The sequence below is a fragment of the Natator depressus genome, chromosome 8 (genome assembly GCF_965152275.1).
Source record: "Natator depressus isolate rNatDep1 chromosome 8, rNatDep2.hap1, whole genome shotgun sequence".
NCBI lineage: Eukaryota > Metazoa > Chordata > Testudines > Cheloniidae > Natator > Natator depressus.
In genome coordinates this window covers 87,621,607-87,640,937 of record NC_134241.1, presented here as the reverse complement: position 1 = coordinate 87,640,937, position 19,331 = coordinate 87,621,607, and the positions used below count along the sequence as shown (strand labels likewise).

Below are 19,331 nucleotides of genomic sequence, written 5' to 3'. Positions count from 1 at the left end.
TGGAAATTAGAAGAAGGTTTGAGGTTCCAGAACAGCCTTTCACTAGGAATAGTGGGGTAAAGCAACCTAACTAACTTGAAGGTAGACCTGGACAAATTTATGAACAAGGATTATATGGCAGGATTGCCTGCAATAGCAAGAGACTCAAGGAACCAGGAGATCCATTCTAATCCTGTGTCCTATGTTCATATTAATCTAGTAGCCAAACGAATGTGATCCTTGTTCCCCGTCTAATGTTGTAGGGACAATTTAGTTTCATGCGCGTTTCCAAACTGTGGTGGTGATGGTGTTCAAATTAGAGGAATATTACTGCTGTGAGTGTCTCTGTCTAAACCACCAATTTGCATGTGGTCTGCTGAGAATCCTCTTTTGATGCACCATCCATTTAAATATGCTGTTTTAACAGGTCAAGGCCAGTCTTTGGAGGAGTAAAACACTCAACTGGCTTTGTGTTTATGTGCTTTCAGAAGTAGTTATGGCTCAGGGAGAGAATCAAGGTGATGTTTCATTGCTGGGAGTAGATGATGATCATGCATAATAGGATTACCGATTCTTAAGGGTTCTCACGGTTAAACTGGCTTGTTCTAAGTACTGTTTTACTTTCATGGAAAACATTCAGTTTCTGCAGTCACTGCGAGGAAGAGGCATATATTTTAGTGTACTCTTTTTCAAGTATATGATTTTGTCCTACTGCTGCAGCATGCTGTGGGGTTCTTTGGTAAGGGATATACCATTATAATAAGTGTATTTTGGAAAAGTTTTAATTGAAAACATACCTTGTCCAGCTACAATCATAAAAGAAAGAGCAACAGAAGAAGACTACAGAAAATGTCACGTGCTGTACAATTGAGCGTACAGCAACCTCTGGAGGAGTGATACACATATGGAAGAAAGGATGGGTGGGTGGGGGTAGGGAATTAAGGCTTCTCAGATGTGTTTAGCTTTTGACAACGCAGAAATCCATATATTTTTTCCAAGAAAAAATATGCCACATAAGGTTGCCACCTCTGAGATACAAAAAAATAAGGGACACCTGGGATATTCCTGAGCCCATAAAATTGGACAGTTGGCCATGTGTACTGAACATCCTTACAGACTTCCCAGGATAATCACCTCAAAAAAGGGATGATCCTAGGAAAACCTGGACAGGTGACAACACTAATACCACAGTCATGTGATTGCTAAATTATCTAATACCGATGTGACCGTCACTGGAGTGCTGTGAACATATCCAGCATTTCCTGGACAGATTGTGCTTTTGACTACACCATCCTCCCTCTGACTTCCACCTAGTGAGGACCATTTTAATCTGCAGTTGAGGCGCCATAGGAACCCTGTTGCTGATGTCTGCCCAGCAGATGCAGTGATTCAATGCATCCCTAGCTACCCTGGCTATGTCCCCTTTTTAGCCACTGTCATCTCTTTAGGTGGTGCTTTGATGAAAGGGAGGTTATGTATAATTAGCGCCCTTTGACCAGTCTGTCCCGAAGACAGTTTACAGAATCTAGCCCCTTGTTTGCAACAGAATTTCTATAGGTAATTAGCGGGCTCTGTGCCGCTGCTGGTGTTGCCAGTTCTCCACTTCTGCTTGATGTTGCTGTGTCATTGAGATGCACATCGAAATGTGGCTAGTTGTAGGATTTTGCTGCCAGAGGCAAAGTGGAGAATAATAAATATGTTCTTTCCAATTACATTTTGATGCCGTAGGCAATGGCCTCTTCTGCCTTCAAAAAGAGGTGAAATTCCCGTACATCTTCATCAGTAACCTGAAAATGCCTGTGCAAGCTGTTAATCCCTGGAAATGCACACTTGAAGCAAAGCGAAAAGGCCTGTGTTTTAAAAAAAAAAATTAAAGATAATTGGGCCATTGCATCAGCAAAATGGTAACAACTGTTATATTGCAACCTTTGCTTGGGAATGGGTTGCTTAGCAACAGGTACCACAGACTTAACTACTACTTGAACTCGTTGAAATGGACTAGGGAACAGCATGTGAGCCCCTGAGCTGTCTCAAATAACAGCTGTCAGGCAGGTGAGGCAAGTTGAGAAGAGATGGGATGAAAGCAAAGAGATGGGGAGGTAGATGACGATAGTGAGAAGGGGAAGGGAACAGACAGATGGGAAAAAAGCAAGTAGCCATGAGGTGGTAGAGATGAGCTGGAATGGGTAGACCAGAAATAAAAGGAAAAGGCAGTGAATAAAAAGTGGATTGGAGTCAGAAATAAGAAAATAATATGAAAAATGGTAGAGGGGTGGTTTAAAAACACAGAGAACCTAAAAAACAAAACCTGGAGTAATTTAATAAGAGAACATGAGATGCATACTTAAATGCCTATTTGTCAGCCAGCCAGACAACAAGACAGCTAAAGACACCCACGTAGGTGCAGTTTCATTTATAATTTATCATAAAGATAGAGGAAACAAAGACCATAAATATTTTTGCTTAAAGAAAATCAGTGAAACAACATCTAGTTACTACCTTGTATCTAACCAGTTGCACAACATAATTCGAGCAATTCATTTCAAATGATGTGTTTTTATAGAGGCTGTAGGAATGCTGATGAAAGAGTTAAGATAACGAATCCTGAAGAGGATGTTTTTGATAATGAACTGGTAGGAGAGACTATATTAGGGAAAACACTTTAATTAGCAAGCTACGGAGGTGGCTTATCTTCCTGCTTTGATGGGGTGGGTGGGGTGATTTTTTTTCCTTTTATGGGATGGGGAGGAGGATGAGGGTGCCATAGCATCGACATTAGTAGGATGGAAACAATGGCAACCATAAGCTGTAATTTTGCTAATTGTGTCCATTGTAAAACTTAGTAGTGCTAATACTTGAGCAAAAGGAGAATACTCATTAGCTTGCAGCTGCAGAACCACAAATATCTGCTTCCTTGGCCTCCAACCACTAGAAGATGTGGGACTACATATTTTTGTCATTCACTACTCCCCACTCCCTCCCTTCCTTTGGGTTTGTCTTCCAGTCTAGCCTTTATTTCGTTACGTATGCATGAGGCCCTGCCCTCAATAGAATCTACCCCAAGATGAGATCCTACAAGTGTTCTCACACTCTGCCTTTCCTTTTCGTGAGTTGGCTGACTCCCATGCATGGAGCAGTAGGAATGTACTACTGCCATTGTGGCAGTTATTGTGTAGAAAGAATAGTAAATATGGCAGGCGACCAGCTTGGCTTAACATTGAAATCCTTGCTGATCTTAAACACAAAGAAGAAGCTTACAAGAAGTGGAAGATAGGAGAAATAACCAGAGAAGAGTATAAAAATATTGCTCGGGCATACAGGAGTGAAATCAGGAAGGCCAAATCACACCTGGAGTTGCAGCTAGCAAGAGATGTTAAGAGTAACAAGAAGGGTTTCTTCAGGTATGTTAGCAACAAGAAGAAAGTCAAGGAAAGTGGACCCCTTACTGAATGAGGAAGGCAACCTAGTGACAGAGGATGTGGAAAAAGCTAATGTACTCAACGCTTTTTTTGCTTCTGTCTTCACGAACAAGGTCAGCTCCAATGGAGAGGAGGTGACCAGCCCTCTGAGGAGAAAGAAGTGGTTCGGGACTATTTAGAAAAGCTGGACGAGCACAAGTCCATGGGGCCGGATGCGCTGCATCCGAGAGTGCTAAAGAAGTTGGTGGATGTGATTGCAGAGCCATTGGCCATTATCTTTGAAAACCCATGGCGATCCGGGGAAGTCCCGGACGACTGGAAAAAAGCTAATGTAGTGCCCATTTTTAAAAAAAGGAAGGAGGAGGATCCTGGGAACTACAGGCCAGTCAGCCTCACCTCAGTCCCTGGAAAAATCATGGAGTAGGTCCTCAAGGAATCAATTCTGAAGCACTTAGAGGAGAGGAAAGTGATCAGGAACACTCAGCATGGATTCACCAAGGGCAAGTCATGCCTGACTAATCAAATTGCCTTCTATGACGAGATAACTGGCTCTGTGGATGAGGGGAAATCAGTGGATGTCTTGTTCCTTGACTTTAGCAAAGCTTTTGACACGGTCTCCCACAGTATTCTTGCCAGCAAGTTAAAAAAGTATGGGCTGGATGAATGGACTATAAGGTGGATAGAATGCTGGCTAGATTGTCGGGCTCAACGGGTAGTGATCAATGGCTCCATGTCTAGTTGGCAGCTGGTATCAAGTGGAGTGCCCCAAGGGTCGGTCCTCGGGCCAGTTTTGTTCAATATCTTCATTAATTATCTGGAGGATGGTGTGGATTGCACCCTCAGCAAGTTTGCAGATGACACTAAACGGGGAGGAAAGGTAGATACGCTGGAGGGTAGGGATAGGATACAGAGGGCCCTAGGCAAATTAGAGGATTGGGCCAAAAGAAATCTGATGAGGTTCAACAAGGACAAGTGCAGAGTCCTGCACTTAGGACGGAAGAATCCCATGCACTGCTACAGACTAGGGACCGAATGGCTCGGCAGCAGTTCTGCAGAAAAGGACCTAGGGGTTACAGTGGACGAGAAGCTAGATATGAGTCAACAGTGTGCCCTTGTTGCCAAGAAGGCCAATGGCATTTCGGGATGTATAAGTAGGGACATTGCCAGCAGATCGAGGGATGTGATCGTTCCCCTCTATTCAACATTGGTGAGGCCTCATCTGGAGTATTGTGTCCAGTTTTGGTCCCCACACTACAAGAAGGATATGGAAAAATTGGAAAGAGTCCAGCGGAGGGCAACAAAAACGATTAGGGGACTGGAACACATGACTTATGAGGAGCGGCTGCGGGAACTGGGATTGTTTAGTCTGCGGAAGAGAAGAATGAGGGGGGATTTGATAGCTGCTTTCAACTACCTGAAAGGGGGGTTCCAAAGAGGATGGATCTAGACTGTTCTCAGTGGTAGCAGATGACAGAACGAGGAGTAATGGTCTCAAGTTGCAGTGGGGGAGGTTTAGGTTGGATATTAGGAAAAACTTTTTCACTAGGAGGGTGGTGAAACACTGGAATGCGTTACCTAGGGAGGTGGTGGAATCTCCTTCCTTAGAAGTTTTTAAGGTCAGGCTTGACAAAGCCCTGGCTGGGATGATTTAGTTGGGGATTGGTCCTGCTTTGAGCAGGGGGTTGGACCAGATGACCTCCTGAGGTCCCTTCCAACCCTGATATTCTATGATTCTATGATTGGAATTTTTTTTAAAAACATGCTTATTGTAAGTGTAATGAGTGCTTTTTGGCTCACAGTGCAGAGACAGCATAGCATGGGAGTGGAAGACACACTTATTTGTTGGGCTCATTGTAACGGGCCTGGCACCCACCTCTCGCAAGTGCCCCCTTCTGATTGGGCATGTCTGCATTCTTTTAATCTGGAGACCCCTTTCGGTGGTTCTCAGGTGGGTTTTCAGTGACTCAGCCCTCCAGCCAAGTCACACTGTCTAAACATTAGCCACCACAAACTCCTTCTGGAGTGTAAAATAGTCCACAGGGGCCTATCTCAGTACCCCTGTGGTGGTTTCTCTGTCTAGCCCTCCTTGGGCTTTAGTCTTTAAGTAGTCCACCCCTGATATGGGGCTGTATCCCTAGGGCTTCCTGGAGACACTATCTTTCTGTAGCCCTTCCCAGGCTTAGTCCTTACTCAATCCCTAGCAGCCAGCCAGGAGCCTCTTGGTCCCCCGGTCCCTGCCAGCAGCGTTAGCTGTCCATAGTCCTGCTGCTGTTCCAGGCAGCGAGGCCTGCAGTCCATTCTTCTCCTGCTCCATGCAGCAACTAACTGCTGCTCTGGTTTGCAGCTCCTTTTATATGGCCCTCCTGGGCCCTGATTGGCTGCTTCCTCTGCAGCCACTCTAGCCTGCTTGGAGGACCTCTCCACTGCTCCTTTCCTGGGATGGGTGTGACAGAACCCTGAGGCCTCCAGCAAGGGGCCTTTGGGCCTAGTCCAGCCCGTCACACTCATGCAGTTCTAGACACTATGGTACATTCTCTACTTCTACTTGTGCACTGGTAGCTGTTACAGAAAAACATAATAGTTTGACAGAAATTTTAAGGCAAGGAGAAGGGCTCTCTATTTATAGTGTCAGTAACAGGCTTCTATACTTAGTCATATACTCACTATTAAGGACTGTCATATTTGAAGACCCAAACTCAATCTATCTAGCTAGGGTCTTACATTGGTGCCCATCACCATAGTGTCTGAGCTCCTGAGTAAAAAACAACGACGACAGAGTCAGTAGTGAGATCAAGTATTCCTTACATACATTAACTAACAGGTTGAGTCTCTCCGTCTGAAGAAGCTCTGAAGAGTCTAATTATGTCTGTAACTACTTTGAAAACATACAGAATCAGCCATGGGCTTTGGGTTTGAACAACTCAAGCAAAGTCAGTGAAAACTTGGATGAAGATGCCAACTCAAAATAAGCAACTTTAGTATTAACTAAGCTCAGCAGTGCTTTAGTAATCCAATTTGCTTTATCGTGCTAGTTTTCTCTGTAATTATAATCAAGGATTAATAGAATGAAATTTATATTTATAGCTGGATTTATTATAAAAGAATCTTGTTAACATTTCTTAAATTTAACTGTGGATTGCGAACTGATAATTAGTTCAGTCTGCAGGAGCACAGGTAACAGTGCACCAGGGGACAAAGAGCAGGTGTCTTGACGGTGGCTGCATATGCTGAAATAAGGAGGAAAGTGAAGATGTCAATCAACTCCAAAGTTTCCAAAAGGGAATGAAGCCATAAAAAAGAACAAACTCAATAAAGTAGAGGTGTGGAGAGGAAACTGAACAGATTGCAACATTTTAAGCTGAGGGCAGAAGGGAGACAGGAATCTATTGGCTGTATTGACATTGAATTCTGCTGTTGGTGTCGCCTATTATTTTATTGAAAGTGAATTTTGTAATGTTGTATTACACCACTGTGGGTTCGGCTCTGGCGGCTACAGTTTCAAGTTTAACAGAGTGCTCCTTGCTCCAGGGTTAGTCTCTCTAGGAACACATAAAGACCAAAAGTAGTGACTACACATACATTCACAAGTACAAGGTCTAGACTGTTTTACAAGTTTCATTAAAGTTATGATCAGCTAAGTATACAGAAATTCTATACAGACCTATGCACAACTTACAAATATGGTTATACTCGCATCCTTAACAACAGTGTTAGGGTATGATGGGTGTCTCATGGCTTGATCATCAGTAGAGGGATGGTTCCTGCTGGAGTCTCTCATAGGAAAACTGAGCTCCCTGTCCTGGGCATCCCCTTTTTATAATGTGATTCTGTCTATACCTACATTCTGCGCATGTCTACAAAAGCACCAACCCTCTTTTGTCTTATTGGTTTGTGTCCCTGGAATCTTAAGGGACCCCAATTTTTTATAGGCTGTGTAAATTCCCTTTATTCTCATTAGCATTGACACACAACCTGTATTCTGTGGTTAAGACACATGTTGGAGACAGATGCACCTTTACAGTATTTTTATGATCTAATATTAATCTTCTGGGTAATTTTTTGCAATCTTACCAGTTGGTACCTCTTTTCTCATAATCCTAGAGCATCGCGTTATTTTCTGGTCACTTGTGTCATCATTTCTTGTCTCCAAGGCCCAAAATAGCTAAGCTAAAGTCTTGCGGGCCTCAACCTACAGGTTCTTGCATTTCAGCTTGTCTTACTCATGTCTGATACTTTGATCAGTATTTAGAGGAACCATCGTATACTTTTATAATCCTTCAAATTAACTCTAATTAACATACAATAAATATATGTAGTATAACATGTTAATCATAACATCACACAAATAAATAATAAACTAAAATAATTGGCTACATTAGGCAGGAAGAGATGTAATTTGGAAGAACATACAGGAATTGTCCATTGGAAGAAGCTGCAGCAACAGCACTGATTCTCTTACCATAGCCACATCCCAAGAACACCTATGCGCATGTCAGCAATCAGTCATGATGCAGCTGTCACAGTTTCAGGATAATTGCATTTGTGTTTTCCCCCTTCGTGGTCCCTGAATGGTACCTACTTACAGATTTCCAGCTCCCAGCCATCACCTCTCTTGGGGACAGACCCAGGCCTCACTCCCTCCTCATCAGAGGTTTTAAGACTACACAGCTCCCTGGACTGCACTAAACAGAACAGTGCCTGTGCTTTGCTTTCTCTGAAGGCTAGACTGATCTATTGCCTGCAGTTGTAAGTTGCCACACACCTCCTCCTATGCAAGCACATTTATTTTTAAGGTAAAAACATTACAGAGAAAATATATTAAAACAATAAAAGAACCTACACGCCTGCTAAAAAGCTTAGCAGAGGTCACCCCAACCTCTCGTAGTTTTCAGTCCTCCAAAAACCACCACTGGATTTTTCCCCATAATTACAAGTTCGTATCTTGATACTTTGTTCGTATCAGAACAAAGGCTGGGAAGAGCAGCCGTTTCTTTATACAGATTAGGTTTATCGGATTATCAGCAGACAAAGAGCCTCTCCTCAGAGCATAGCTTCAGAAGGCTGAGTTTTCGCATAACCCATAGTTAGGTAATTTTCATTAACCTCTCCCTACGGATTCCCCAGGAAATCCACTTAACACTTATTGTCCCAAAAGTCTGTACTTGTCTGGCACATTTTCAATATAGTCTTTTGAACTCCCAGTTTTGTCATTGGTCTCATCTACCCCCTAGAGAGGCTACATACAATCCTGACCCACAATTAAATTTGTTTTATACAATAAGAGTTTTCAAGGATACTGCAGAAAATTGCCATATCTGTCTCAGCATCCAGCAAAGGTACTGATGCACAGTGAGCTTACATAGAGGTCCAGAATTAATATGAATGGGACAAGTGAATTCCTGGAGAAGAGGAATTCTGAAATAGCACAGATGTAATCCAGAGGAATTTGCAAAGCCTCCACATTCAAGAGTTTTAAGCTAAAGCAGAGAATGCAAGGGAGATGGTCGCAGACCCAGGAATCCAATGGGGTGCCTTTGAGGACATCAGGTCAGAGATCTTTGGAAACCAGCACAGATCAAGAGAACAGATGAAAAACCTACAGCAGATGGGAACATTTGCTTGAATGAGTGAAGGGAAATTGAATTAGAGGGAATTCTGAGACCAGGAAAAAATTCTAAAGTTACTTACTTAGTTGATAAAATAAGCTACTTGTCTAATATTGATATGCATAGTGTTAATCATCCTGAGCTAATTTGAAAGTCAAATTTGTTTTAATTGTAAGTGGGGAATCATCATCAAATGTGTGTGTTTCTAGTGAAGTCCTGCAGGGATTGGTTCTTGGTCCTACACTATTTAACATTTTTATCAAGGACATGGAAGAAAACCTAAAATCATGACTGATAAAGTTTGCAGTTGACACAGAAGTTGGAGTGGTAAATAATGAAGAGGACAGGTCACTGATACAGACAGATCTGGATTGCTTGGTAACCTGGGCACAAGCACACAATATGCAGTCCACTAATACCTCGGAAGGAGGAAGAATTGAGCCATCTCTGCCGGGATTCAAACATGTGGTTCTAGGGAGTCTAAATATTCCCTACCCAAAACCAAAATCACTAAGCTTAAGGAACACGTGTGGAATATGGAATCTTATATTACATCTGCTGCTTTAGAAAAATATTTTGGGAACCTCATGTAATGAGTAAGATTTAAATATTAAATCATAGACTAAGAAAAGGCAAATACACAATAATTATGGAGTGGTTCAATGAAGGACATTGGTGTGTTTAATTATACTTGAGTTGGCAGTAGCTGCCTGTAGATTTTCTACAATGTCATAAGTCTTGACCATCAGTCTTTGGAACATCTATAGCACTAGATGAGACGGAAGGATGTGGAGGGCGTGGGAGAGGGAAGAGTGGGGGCTGGATTTAATAATTACTTATCATTTCACTCAACACTTTATCATATTTATATAATGCTAAATAAACATGACTGCCATATCTCTAGCTGTTCCATGCTTGCTATAGCTTAAGGCCCAGTTCTGCAAACACTCTTAAGCATAGTCCTTTATATGGTAACTAGTCCTGCTGACTTCAGTGCAGCAGCTACTACTACTACTCAGAAGAAAGGACTCTGTCCAGTAGAAAGTATTTGCAGGATTGGGCCCTAAATTGTCAATGTATTTTCTATTTCTACTGTGTCTTCTAAAAGAACATACAACACGTCTCACGTAAGGTTTGAGATTGTTTTGGGAGAAATGAATATCAGAATGTGAATGTAAAGAACAAACACTGAAAACAGAAGTCCACATTTCTCCATCAGAAGGGTACGGTGTACAAATCCCATGAAAGAGATATTGAGACCTTTGAAAATGTTACCACCACGGCAGTCCTGTGGTTCTTATCAGCAATTGGAAGGTGGGTGACAGTAGCTGACCATAAAAACCACAGCTCGTGTGAATTAGCTGAGAAAATTGTTTACAAAGGTTAAACAGAAAAGGCTGAATTAGACTGTTTTTTGACTAATATGTATTTTATCTTTGTTGTAGAGGATCACCAGACAGGGACGGAATTGTAAGTACTGAACTCTTCTTATAAAATTATTCTTAATGGCATTCAGTCTGTGTCTGTCGAAAAGCATTGTCCTCTGCAAATCAGCATAAGGAAGGTCTTACACTTTCTCTCTATTTCCATTTAATGTAGTAAATACATTAAAAATTCTCTTTATGAGAGAGCTGTTTGTTTAAATCAGAGGAATTCAGTCTGGGAAGATTGTTTATTTGTCAAAAATAAGCAGTCAATAAAGTTGCAGTGCCAAAATCATCTCTGTTGTACATACAGCCACTTTATAAATCCTGTATAAAAATAGTTCAAAGGTAATGTTAAATAAAATCAAGAATTTGAAAGCTGCCTTTTTATTATGAATGTTTACTTTTTATGGGAAAATGTTGTACAGCATTTTCTGCACAATGGATTAGTAATCTGAAAGGTTATGAAGAGAAATGTGACAAGTTTGACTATTTTCTGTGCAATTTTTATTTTCTATATTAAATTGAAAATAGGAGAGTGGTTACTTTTAAATTATGGCTGCTTTAACTTATGGTTTTAGGAATTAATGTCCCTACTAAAATTGGACTTTAGAGGGGTCTTGATTCCTAAATTTCAAGTTTGCAAAGAAGTATGTTGGGTTCAGACATTGATTTTACTGTAATTTGTTTTTAAAAGAGATTTTGTACTCAGATTTAAAAAGCTCATGCCTCAAATAAAAATCATGAATGTATTCAGAAGGAAAACTGGTGCAGCTGGGAAACTGTTTGTAGTTACTCTGCATCATACTCAGAGCTCTGGAGTGGAAACTAAACCAGTCATTAAAAACATCATATGTGTCTCCCGTAAAATCACACAAAAATTGGAATGCCTAATTACTGCTTTAAGAGGCACAAGTCTTTGTCATCTGACCCAAGATCCTTAGCTTCGTGATAACCCTGCACTCATAGAGCCCTTTGTCGTTAATTCTTAAGAAATGTCAAGAAATGAAGTTCAGAATACTAAACTTTGGGTAACACTTTAATCAAGGCTCTATTCATCAGAAAGAAAAGAAAAATGTAGCTTTGCAGATTACATGAAACTGTGGAATGTACAAATCTGTCTTCCCTAGTCTTCAACCTCTACTTCTCCTCTTCTGCTCCTTTTCCTTTCCTTTCCTGTCTGTCCTTGGACTCTTCCTCCTGTCCTCTGCTTTCTGTTCTGCTGCTCTGACTCTGTTTCTTCTGTCTTTTCTATGTCAGCTGCAGTCAGGTGTTTGCCTTATCTCTTCTCTGTGTGCAGTACTCCTCATGTTTCAAATGCAGTGCTACTTTCCTTTTCTCCATCTGCAATTTCTTAGGCCTCCTGTAAATGTGACATACTTACCCAAAGATCATGATATGTGGGGGAATTCTGTTCATCTTTGTGTCACGTATACAGACATAACCACACTGCGCTTCTTGAAGCAAGAAAAAAGTGTAAGGTGGATACCCCCCCGTATACGGAGTCTAAGAATGAAGAGTTACCTAACAGATTAAAGACCTTCTGAAACCAATGACAAAATTACTGTTGATTTCAGTGGTAGCAGGATTGGGTGCCAAAGTTGTGGGTAGCTTGTCAGACCACATCATGGCTTTTTTTGTTGTTGATGCTAAAGAGTAGCAGAAGTAGCAAATTTTGTTGTTAGATCTAGTACTACAGGCACTCTTCAATAGCAAACTGTTAACAGTTTTATTGTCAGTGATAACAAGTCATTGAGCTAGAGAGAGATTGAGAGAGCAAGCATGAAAATGACTCTGTAGCCTCCTGATTAGAGCCCTCACCCTGGATCCAGTCCCCCGGTCCAATGACTCTTTACTTATTTATCCACAGTGGAATGGCTTCAACGTAAGAGACTGAGGGAGCCCCACATAATCCATAGGACACTCACCTGAGAGGTGGCAGATCCCTGTTCAAATCCGTTCTCCCCCTCAGGTGGAAGGGGGACTTGAACCAGTGGTCTCACGCACCCCAGGTTTGCAGTGGCGGATTAGCTGCAGGGCCAGGAGGGTCTGTGCCCAGGGTCCCCCCCAAAATGAGCAACCCCACGCCCCATCCTGCTCCGCCTACCCAGCGCTCCTGCAAGGGAGCAGGGGAAGCCTGTGACCCCACTCCCCAGAAGGAGTGTTGGGCTGGGGGCGGGGCAGAGCAAACTCCCACACCCTGATCCCATTTCCCCGGCAGGAGTGCTGGGGGGCAGCCGGGGGGACTGCAGGCAAAAGGGGTGAGGAGGGGCTCCCCACTTGCTGTGGCCCAGGGCCCCACAAACCCCTAATCTGCCTCTGCAGATTTATAAACTAATGATTGGGCTAAAAGGTATAAGCACGGTCCCTCTTCTCCCTCTTTCCCTGCCCCCAGCCATTTTGCATGAGCTCTCTGATAAGCAGCCTCTGAACACTCCTAGTGGATTGGGTCCGGCAAGTGAGTTAGGCAAAGATACACCTATCTTCTCCTGGTTTGTGCATCACACTGGGACCTAGAGAGAGTACATGTGCAGAGGCAGAAACATAGGCACCTAGTAGGGCCGCCAACTTTCTAATCGCAGAAAACCCCACCCCCTACCCTGAGGCTCCGCCCCTGCCCCGCAGCCCTCCCCCACTCACTCTGTCCCCTTTCCCACTGTCGCTTGCTCTCCCCCACCCTCGTTCACTCGCTCATTTTCACTGGGCTGGGGCAGGGGATTGGGGTGTGGGCTGTGGGTGCAGGCTCCAGGGTGAAGCTGGGGATGAGGTGCTTGGGGGTGTAGAAGGGAGCTCTGGACTGGGGCAGAGGGATTTGGAGTGTGTGTGTGGGATGTGGGATTTGGGTTGCGGCTGGGGGTGCAGTCAGTGTGGCAGGGGGCTCAGGGCTGGGGCAGGGGGTTGGGGGTGTGGGCTCCGGGTGGCATTTACCTCAGGCAGCTCCTGGGAAGCGGCCAGCATGTCTCTCCAGCTCCTAGGGGGAGGGGCGGCCACAGGGGCTGTGCAGTTCCTGGCCAATGGGAGCTGCGGAGCCGGTGCTCAGGGCAGGGATAGTATGCAGAGCTCCGGTGGCCACCCCCTAAGTGGAAAGGAAATGTCGTAGCTTCCCGGGAGCTGCGCAGATCTGGGTAGGAAGCCTGCCTGTGCCACCAACTGGACTTTTAATGGCCTGGTCAGCGGTGCTGACCAGAGCCACCAGGGTCTCTTTTTGACCAGGTGTTCCAGTCGAAAACCAGACACGTGGCAATCCTAGCACCTAGGGAATTTTTACTGCGAAAACTTAAGCACCGAGCAAGTTTAGGAGGCTACAGGGTTTGACAGAAGCTGAGTGGGCATATTGTGAATCCAAGTGAGACCTGATGCTGGAACTTAGGCACCTAAAGTGACAGTTATTCACGTAAATCCTGTTGTGAATCTAACCCTTGGTGTAACCTCCTACAGTAGCTGTCTTCACGGTACGGTCTTGAAATCCCAAACTACAGAATCCCAACCATTCTGACTGTATCAGTTGTTGGCATGTGCTGATCCTTTTTTATAGAGCAGAAGTTCTCGAGTTGTGGTCCGTGGACAGTTGGGTGGCCAGATGGTGCTGACATCCCCTTCCCATTTCCAGCTGCTAACATGCATTAATAGACAGACATAGTGTAGTAAATCCCTTCCTAATATGACCTTTCCCTGCAAGCAACTGCTGTAGTTGCCACAGGAGTGATATGGTGATTGTGAATGGGAAAGAAGGTAGTCTGTGGATCAAGTAGAGCAGAGGTGTCCATGAGACAGTCAAAAAGGGATGTTTATGAAGAAGGAGTACACATTATGAAAAGTTTGAGTAACAGCCGTGTTAGTCTGTATTCGCAAAAAGAAAAGGAGGACTTGTGGCACCTTAGAGACTAACCAATTTATTTGAGCATGAGCTTTCTGGTTAGTCTCTAAGGTGCCACAAGTCCTCCTTTTCTTATTATGAAAAGTGTGAGCTCTCCTGATACGCTACCTGATTCTTCCTGCTCATTTTACAGATTCAGGGGCTAATCCTGCGGAATCAGGCCCTTTAAGTGCTTGCTGAACCAGGAATACGATCTGATGCGGCTTGAGATACGAAATACCATAAAGCCTCTGTAGCCCAATATCCGCCAACCCTATTGTCTGGTGAATAGAGCCCTGGTATGAGTCCCAATGTTTCCTTTACATTTAAAGGAACCAAATTTGGCCAACCCTCTTTGTTTCACTGTATAGTATGTTTACTAACGCCATGTCATTCTTTGTATGTTTAAAACCCTCCCAATACTTTAACACTTTTTCTACAAAACCAAAATCCATTCCAGCTTCCCAGTCCTCATCCTCATGAGCCACCCTTCAATAACAAACCAGAGTGTGCACGTGAAGGAGGAAAAAAAATTTCGGTAAGGAAACAGATTTCAGTTTAAAGCTTCCAAAGGGTTATAAAAACAGTGAGTAAAACATGTTTTAAAAATTGTTAAAGAAATTGGAAAAATACCTTTCAGACTCCTATATAGTGAGAGAATTCTGATATGTTAGCTATAAAGACAAATTTACTACTAAAAATGTTAATCTTAACAACTTTGCAGAGCACATTCAAAGCTCAGTTTGTATTTGGCTCTAAAATAAGGTACTCAGTTCTAAATTTAGGTGCTTTGATACTATAGTGATGAGCATGGTATAAAAACAGAAGGACTTAGGGCTTGTCTACATGAGCAGTTTGCGCCAAGTTGGGGTGTGACTCTACCCCCCTCCCCCGGCCTGCCATGGACTAACTATCTGCATGGACCCTCTGGACACATTAATAGTTTGTTGATGTGCTTTGATTAGTCCTGTTTCAAAGGGGGTTAGTGGAAAAGGCATTCGAGAACTGTTAATGTGCCTCAGCTGGTTTGCAGGAGGCTAGTGCAGGGGAGCGTCACACACAGCAGCTTGCTGTGAACTAAATGTTCATGTAGACAAGCCCCTAGGTGATTTGTGGCCTGATCCAGCTCCAACTAAAATCAATGGGAGTCTTTCCACTATTTGAGTGGAGGTTGGAATGGGCCCTTAAATTTGGGTATTTGAGTGCCCTGGTGCTACTGTTAACCCAGTTCCATTCTGGGTGCTGTCTAATTTAGTTGCCTGAGTTTGAAAACTGGGCCTATATTAAGTATATAAATTAGAGGATTGTTTAAACCTATTTAGTGCCTTAAGAGTAGCCTGACATGTTTAGCATGCATAAGTGTTGTTAGTTTGACGTCTTTCAGACTGGTAAACAGCTTGTTGATTTGAAAAGAGATTGCTGCACGTATAGTACATTTTAATTGTAGAGACTTCATTGGCACGTTTTATTGTGTGGTGAACAGACTTTGCTTTAAGATGAACCTAATCATAGTGACATCAGTAATGCAGTGCAATTCCTGTCTGAACATTATAGTGGTCTTCATCTGCGCCGCTCTGTGGAAAGGTGCATTAGTGTTTCTTTTATAAACTTCTTTGGGTAAACGTTTTATAACTTGGCAATTAAAATTTACATTGAGAGTACAAGTTCTCAAGCTAAGGACAGAACTCTGCCCAGCTATCGGTTTTTGCTTTTGCTAATTAACGGATATTGACAAGAGAGCCATTTTCGCCCCGGGTGGGGTTTGTGGGGGGGGGGGTGGTAAATAATAGCAGAGTTTGACCCTAGATCAATCTGAGCCTCTTTAGACTTTCAGCACACACCTCAGGTGGACAATTAGTCACTTTTGCTGCACCATTTGGCACCATTTCTGCACTGAATACAGTTTACTGCCTATAAGAAAGCAACATTGCTTTCTGCAGAAACCGATAACACGTGTTAGCGTATCATGATTTCTTTTTCCAGAAAAGACTAAAGCAGTGGATGATGACTAAGCAAGGAGGCTCATTGTATAAAACACTACTTATGACCAGGCTTTCTACATGTACACATACATATATGTAACCCCACAGCTACCTCCATTACAACCTGAAGAAAGCTATGTGTACTCAATAAGTGAAGGTGTTGTGGAAATCTGTCCAATACTTGGTGGTGATGAACCTATAGCACTATAAATGTACTGAAGTGTCTCAGCACAGCACAATGAATTCATAATTTTGCTTCCCTTCCTCACAGGATGGTGGGGATTTCAATGAATGGTTGTTTATAAAGTGCACTGAAATAGGGATGTGGAAGATTCTACAGAAATGCAAAGTATCATTTATTTGGTGGGCTATGGATTTTGAATTGTCCTATTTATAACCAAAAACCAGTCTTTTACATGATTTTAAAATTTGTATTGTTTGTATGAAATAGCTGCTTAGGGACATCACAATCATCTGACCGTACTGACCAGTTTCTTTAGAGGGTTTCTAGTCTGGCCATTCTGTGACAGATTTCAGTAGTTTGCTCCAGATAGACATTGTGTGATTCTTAGCTCTTCAATTTAAAAATTGTAAATTTGTTCTCAAATGTATTACAGAAGAAAAGTAATGGAGCTCCAAATGGATTTTATGCAGAGATTGACTGGGAAAGATACGTAAGTATCTGGATGATCCCCTCCCTCCGTTTTTAATAGATGTCAGTGCTATGTGATGGGAAATTCCTATACCTTCATATGCTGCAGGATTATGTCAGTCTGGTAGACTTGATTGTTTTCACTGATCCAAGTGTGTTTGCTTCATATACAGAATCCTCATCTTCATTTCACTCTCTCCACTTCAGAATGAAGATCACATCCTGGAGTATTCACAACTCCAGCCTGGTTCAAATGTTACCATGTATTTCAGGCAAAGACTCCATTTTCCTTTCCACATACTTTGTTATGTGGAAACGACTGTTACTAGAGCAAGCTGAGGGTGCGAGGGATGTCATGTTGCAAGGCACACTTCCCTCAGAAATTTTTTGCCTGTTGTTACGAGTTACACCTAAGATTACTGGAACTGGCAGTGATTAATGAAAACAATATTATCTCCAGTTTTTTGTTTGTTGACGTGACTTTGACAGTGCTTCATGTGCAGTCAATTTAACTATAGGTCGTTTCCCCTGTTTGTGTATCGTGCAGCAACAGGGGTGAGAGAAAAACCTGCAATAAAAATAGAAAAATGGAATTGTAAAACCACAAAAATTGATATGAGGGAACTAATCCATTTTTTCATGCTGTGTGCCTATTTAAGTGATGGAGTAAATCTTACTGTTGAATCAAAATTGGCAATTGTAAGAACAACATCACTGTGGAGAAAAAAAATGAATTCAGCTATTTTATCACCCTGCAAATGTGTAGTTGAAACCTAACCTTACTCTGAAATATATTTTATATCCGCATGTTAATTAGATTGTGCAAAATTATCTAGATACTGGGTAGCTCAAATTACCAATTAAGTACCAATTACCCTGAGTAATAAGGAAAGGTCTATTTGAGACTGATTATACCATCAATATGGAATATGTCAGAGTTAATTGGAAAAAAAAATTTCAGTTGAACATTGAGAGCATTTACCTGCCAAGAAGCTAATGGTTCAAAACTATGTTAAATGCAGCACTGATAACTTTTGCCTTCACTGCCTATGGATCTGATTCTATAGCCTGTTCCACAGGCTCAAAGGCCTGCAGGGTCGAATGCTCTTCTGGAGCATATGGGCCCTAGAACGATTGTGTTTCTGTACTACATGGCTTCTTATTTTTGGTGCCTGCCTTCCATTGTTTCCATCCCTCTTCCCAGCACTTTTTACCTGCCTAATTCTGTGGACCATAGTTGCAGTAGTTTCTGCAGCCACCCAGCAGAGACTGTTAAAATCCTGTGCAATTCCTACAATCCTGCCTTTCTTTTCTCTCCAAACCCTTACACTTGCCAGGTCAGCTCTGTGCAGTGGACTTGATTGACACTGCCAGAGTTAACAACAATATCACTTACCTTGTCATGGTAGGGTAGTTTAAAGATATTAACCAGTGCAGCTGCAGCCATGTTAAGCCTCCTATAAACAAAGGCTTCTCTTCAGCTTGCTCTACTTTTTCTAATTTTGGGTAAAGCTCACTATTTAATCAGCCCAGTGTTTCCTTTGACATATCCCCCGATAGAAGAAATCGCTTAAGTTGCTCTTCAGTGAAATGTTTAACAAGAACTTAATTACTTTGCTTTGTTTATGCCCCACCCAGAATTCACCTGAACTTGATGAAGAGGGATACAGCATCAGACCAGAAGAACCAGGCTATATCCTTTATTGTTAGCCTTACATCTCAGTTTGCAAACTGTAATATGATCATGGGTTCATAGAGTGGTCACTGAAATTTTTCCCTTATTTTTCTGTACACTATTATTCCTCAGCTAAAAGTGAAGCCCAGTGGAGAATCACCTGATACAGAACTGCCTTGCTTTATTCATAAGAAATTAACAGAAAGGAGTAAGTGGATAGGAAGCACACTGAGAAATAATTACGTTCAGTGCATGCCACTAAAACAGATGTGATTATAATGCTTGCAGTGAATCAAAGCAGATTTCTAGCCCTTTTCTCTGGGTTGGCAGAAACTAGAAGGGTTGCAGAAGCAGTGTGTTCATTCACTGGAGGAAAGAAGCAGTTTCCATCTCTCTGCAGAACACCTTTGGCCTTGTAAGAGAGAATTAAAACTAGAGGAGCTGAACAAATGTTACATTTATGAGTCTTGAAAAGTAGGAATCCTCATCTAATGGTCAGAACCCAGATCTCTAGATTCTCAATCCTGTTTTCAGCACTGCCATAGACTCACTTGAGCAAGTCACCTAACTGTTCTTTAGTTTCTCCATCTGTAAAATGGGGGTGCTACTATTTTGCTTCTCAACGAACTAGTGACACTGAGTGTTTATAAACCATGTTGTGAAGTTAATATAGAAATGTGCAAAGTATTGTATTTACTCTCAAGCTTGTTTATGCTGATCTAATCGCTGTGTAATTGT

The 19,331-nt window shown here is 42.4% G+C and overlaps 1 protein-coding gene across 1 annotated transcript in view; it reads left to right on the top strand.

Annotated features, from left to right (window-relative positions):
• The window catches only part of SGIP1 (SH3GL interacting endocytic adaptor 1), a 168,381-nt gene that overhangs the window by 56,981 nt on the left and 92,069 nt on the right, over window positions 1-19,331 (top strand). Inside the window, exons 3-6 of the mRNA XM_074961575.1 lie at window positions 10,450-10,474; window positions 14,745-14,822; window positions 16,884-16,940; window positions 18,557-18,611. Coding sequence (XP_074817676.1) covers window positions 10,450-10,474; window positions 14,745-14,822; window positions 16,884-16,940; window positions 18,557-18,611 — 215 coding nt within the window. The remainder of the gene's footprint in view (window positions 1-10,449; window positions 10,475-14,744; window positions 14,823-16,883; window positions 16,941-18,556; window positions 18,612-19,331) is intronic.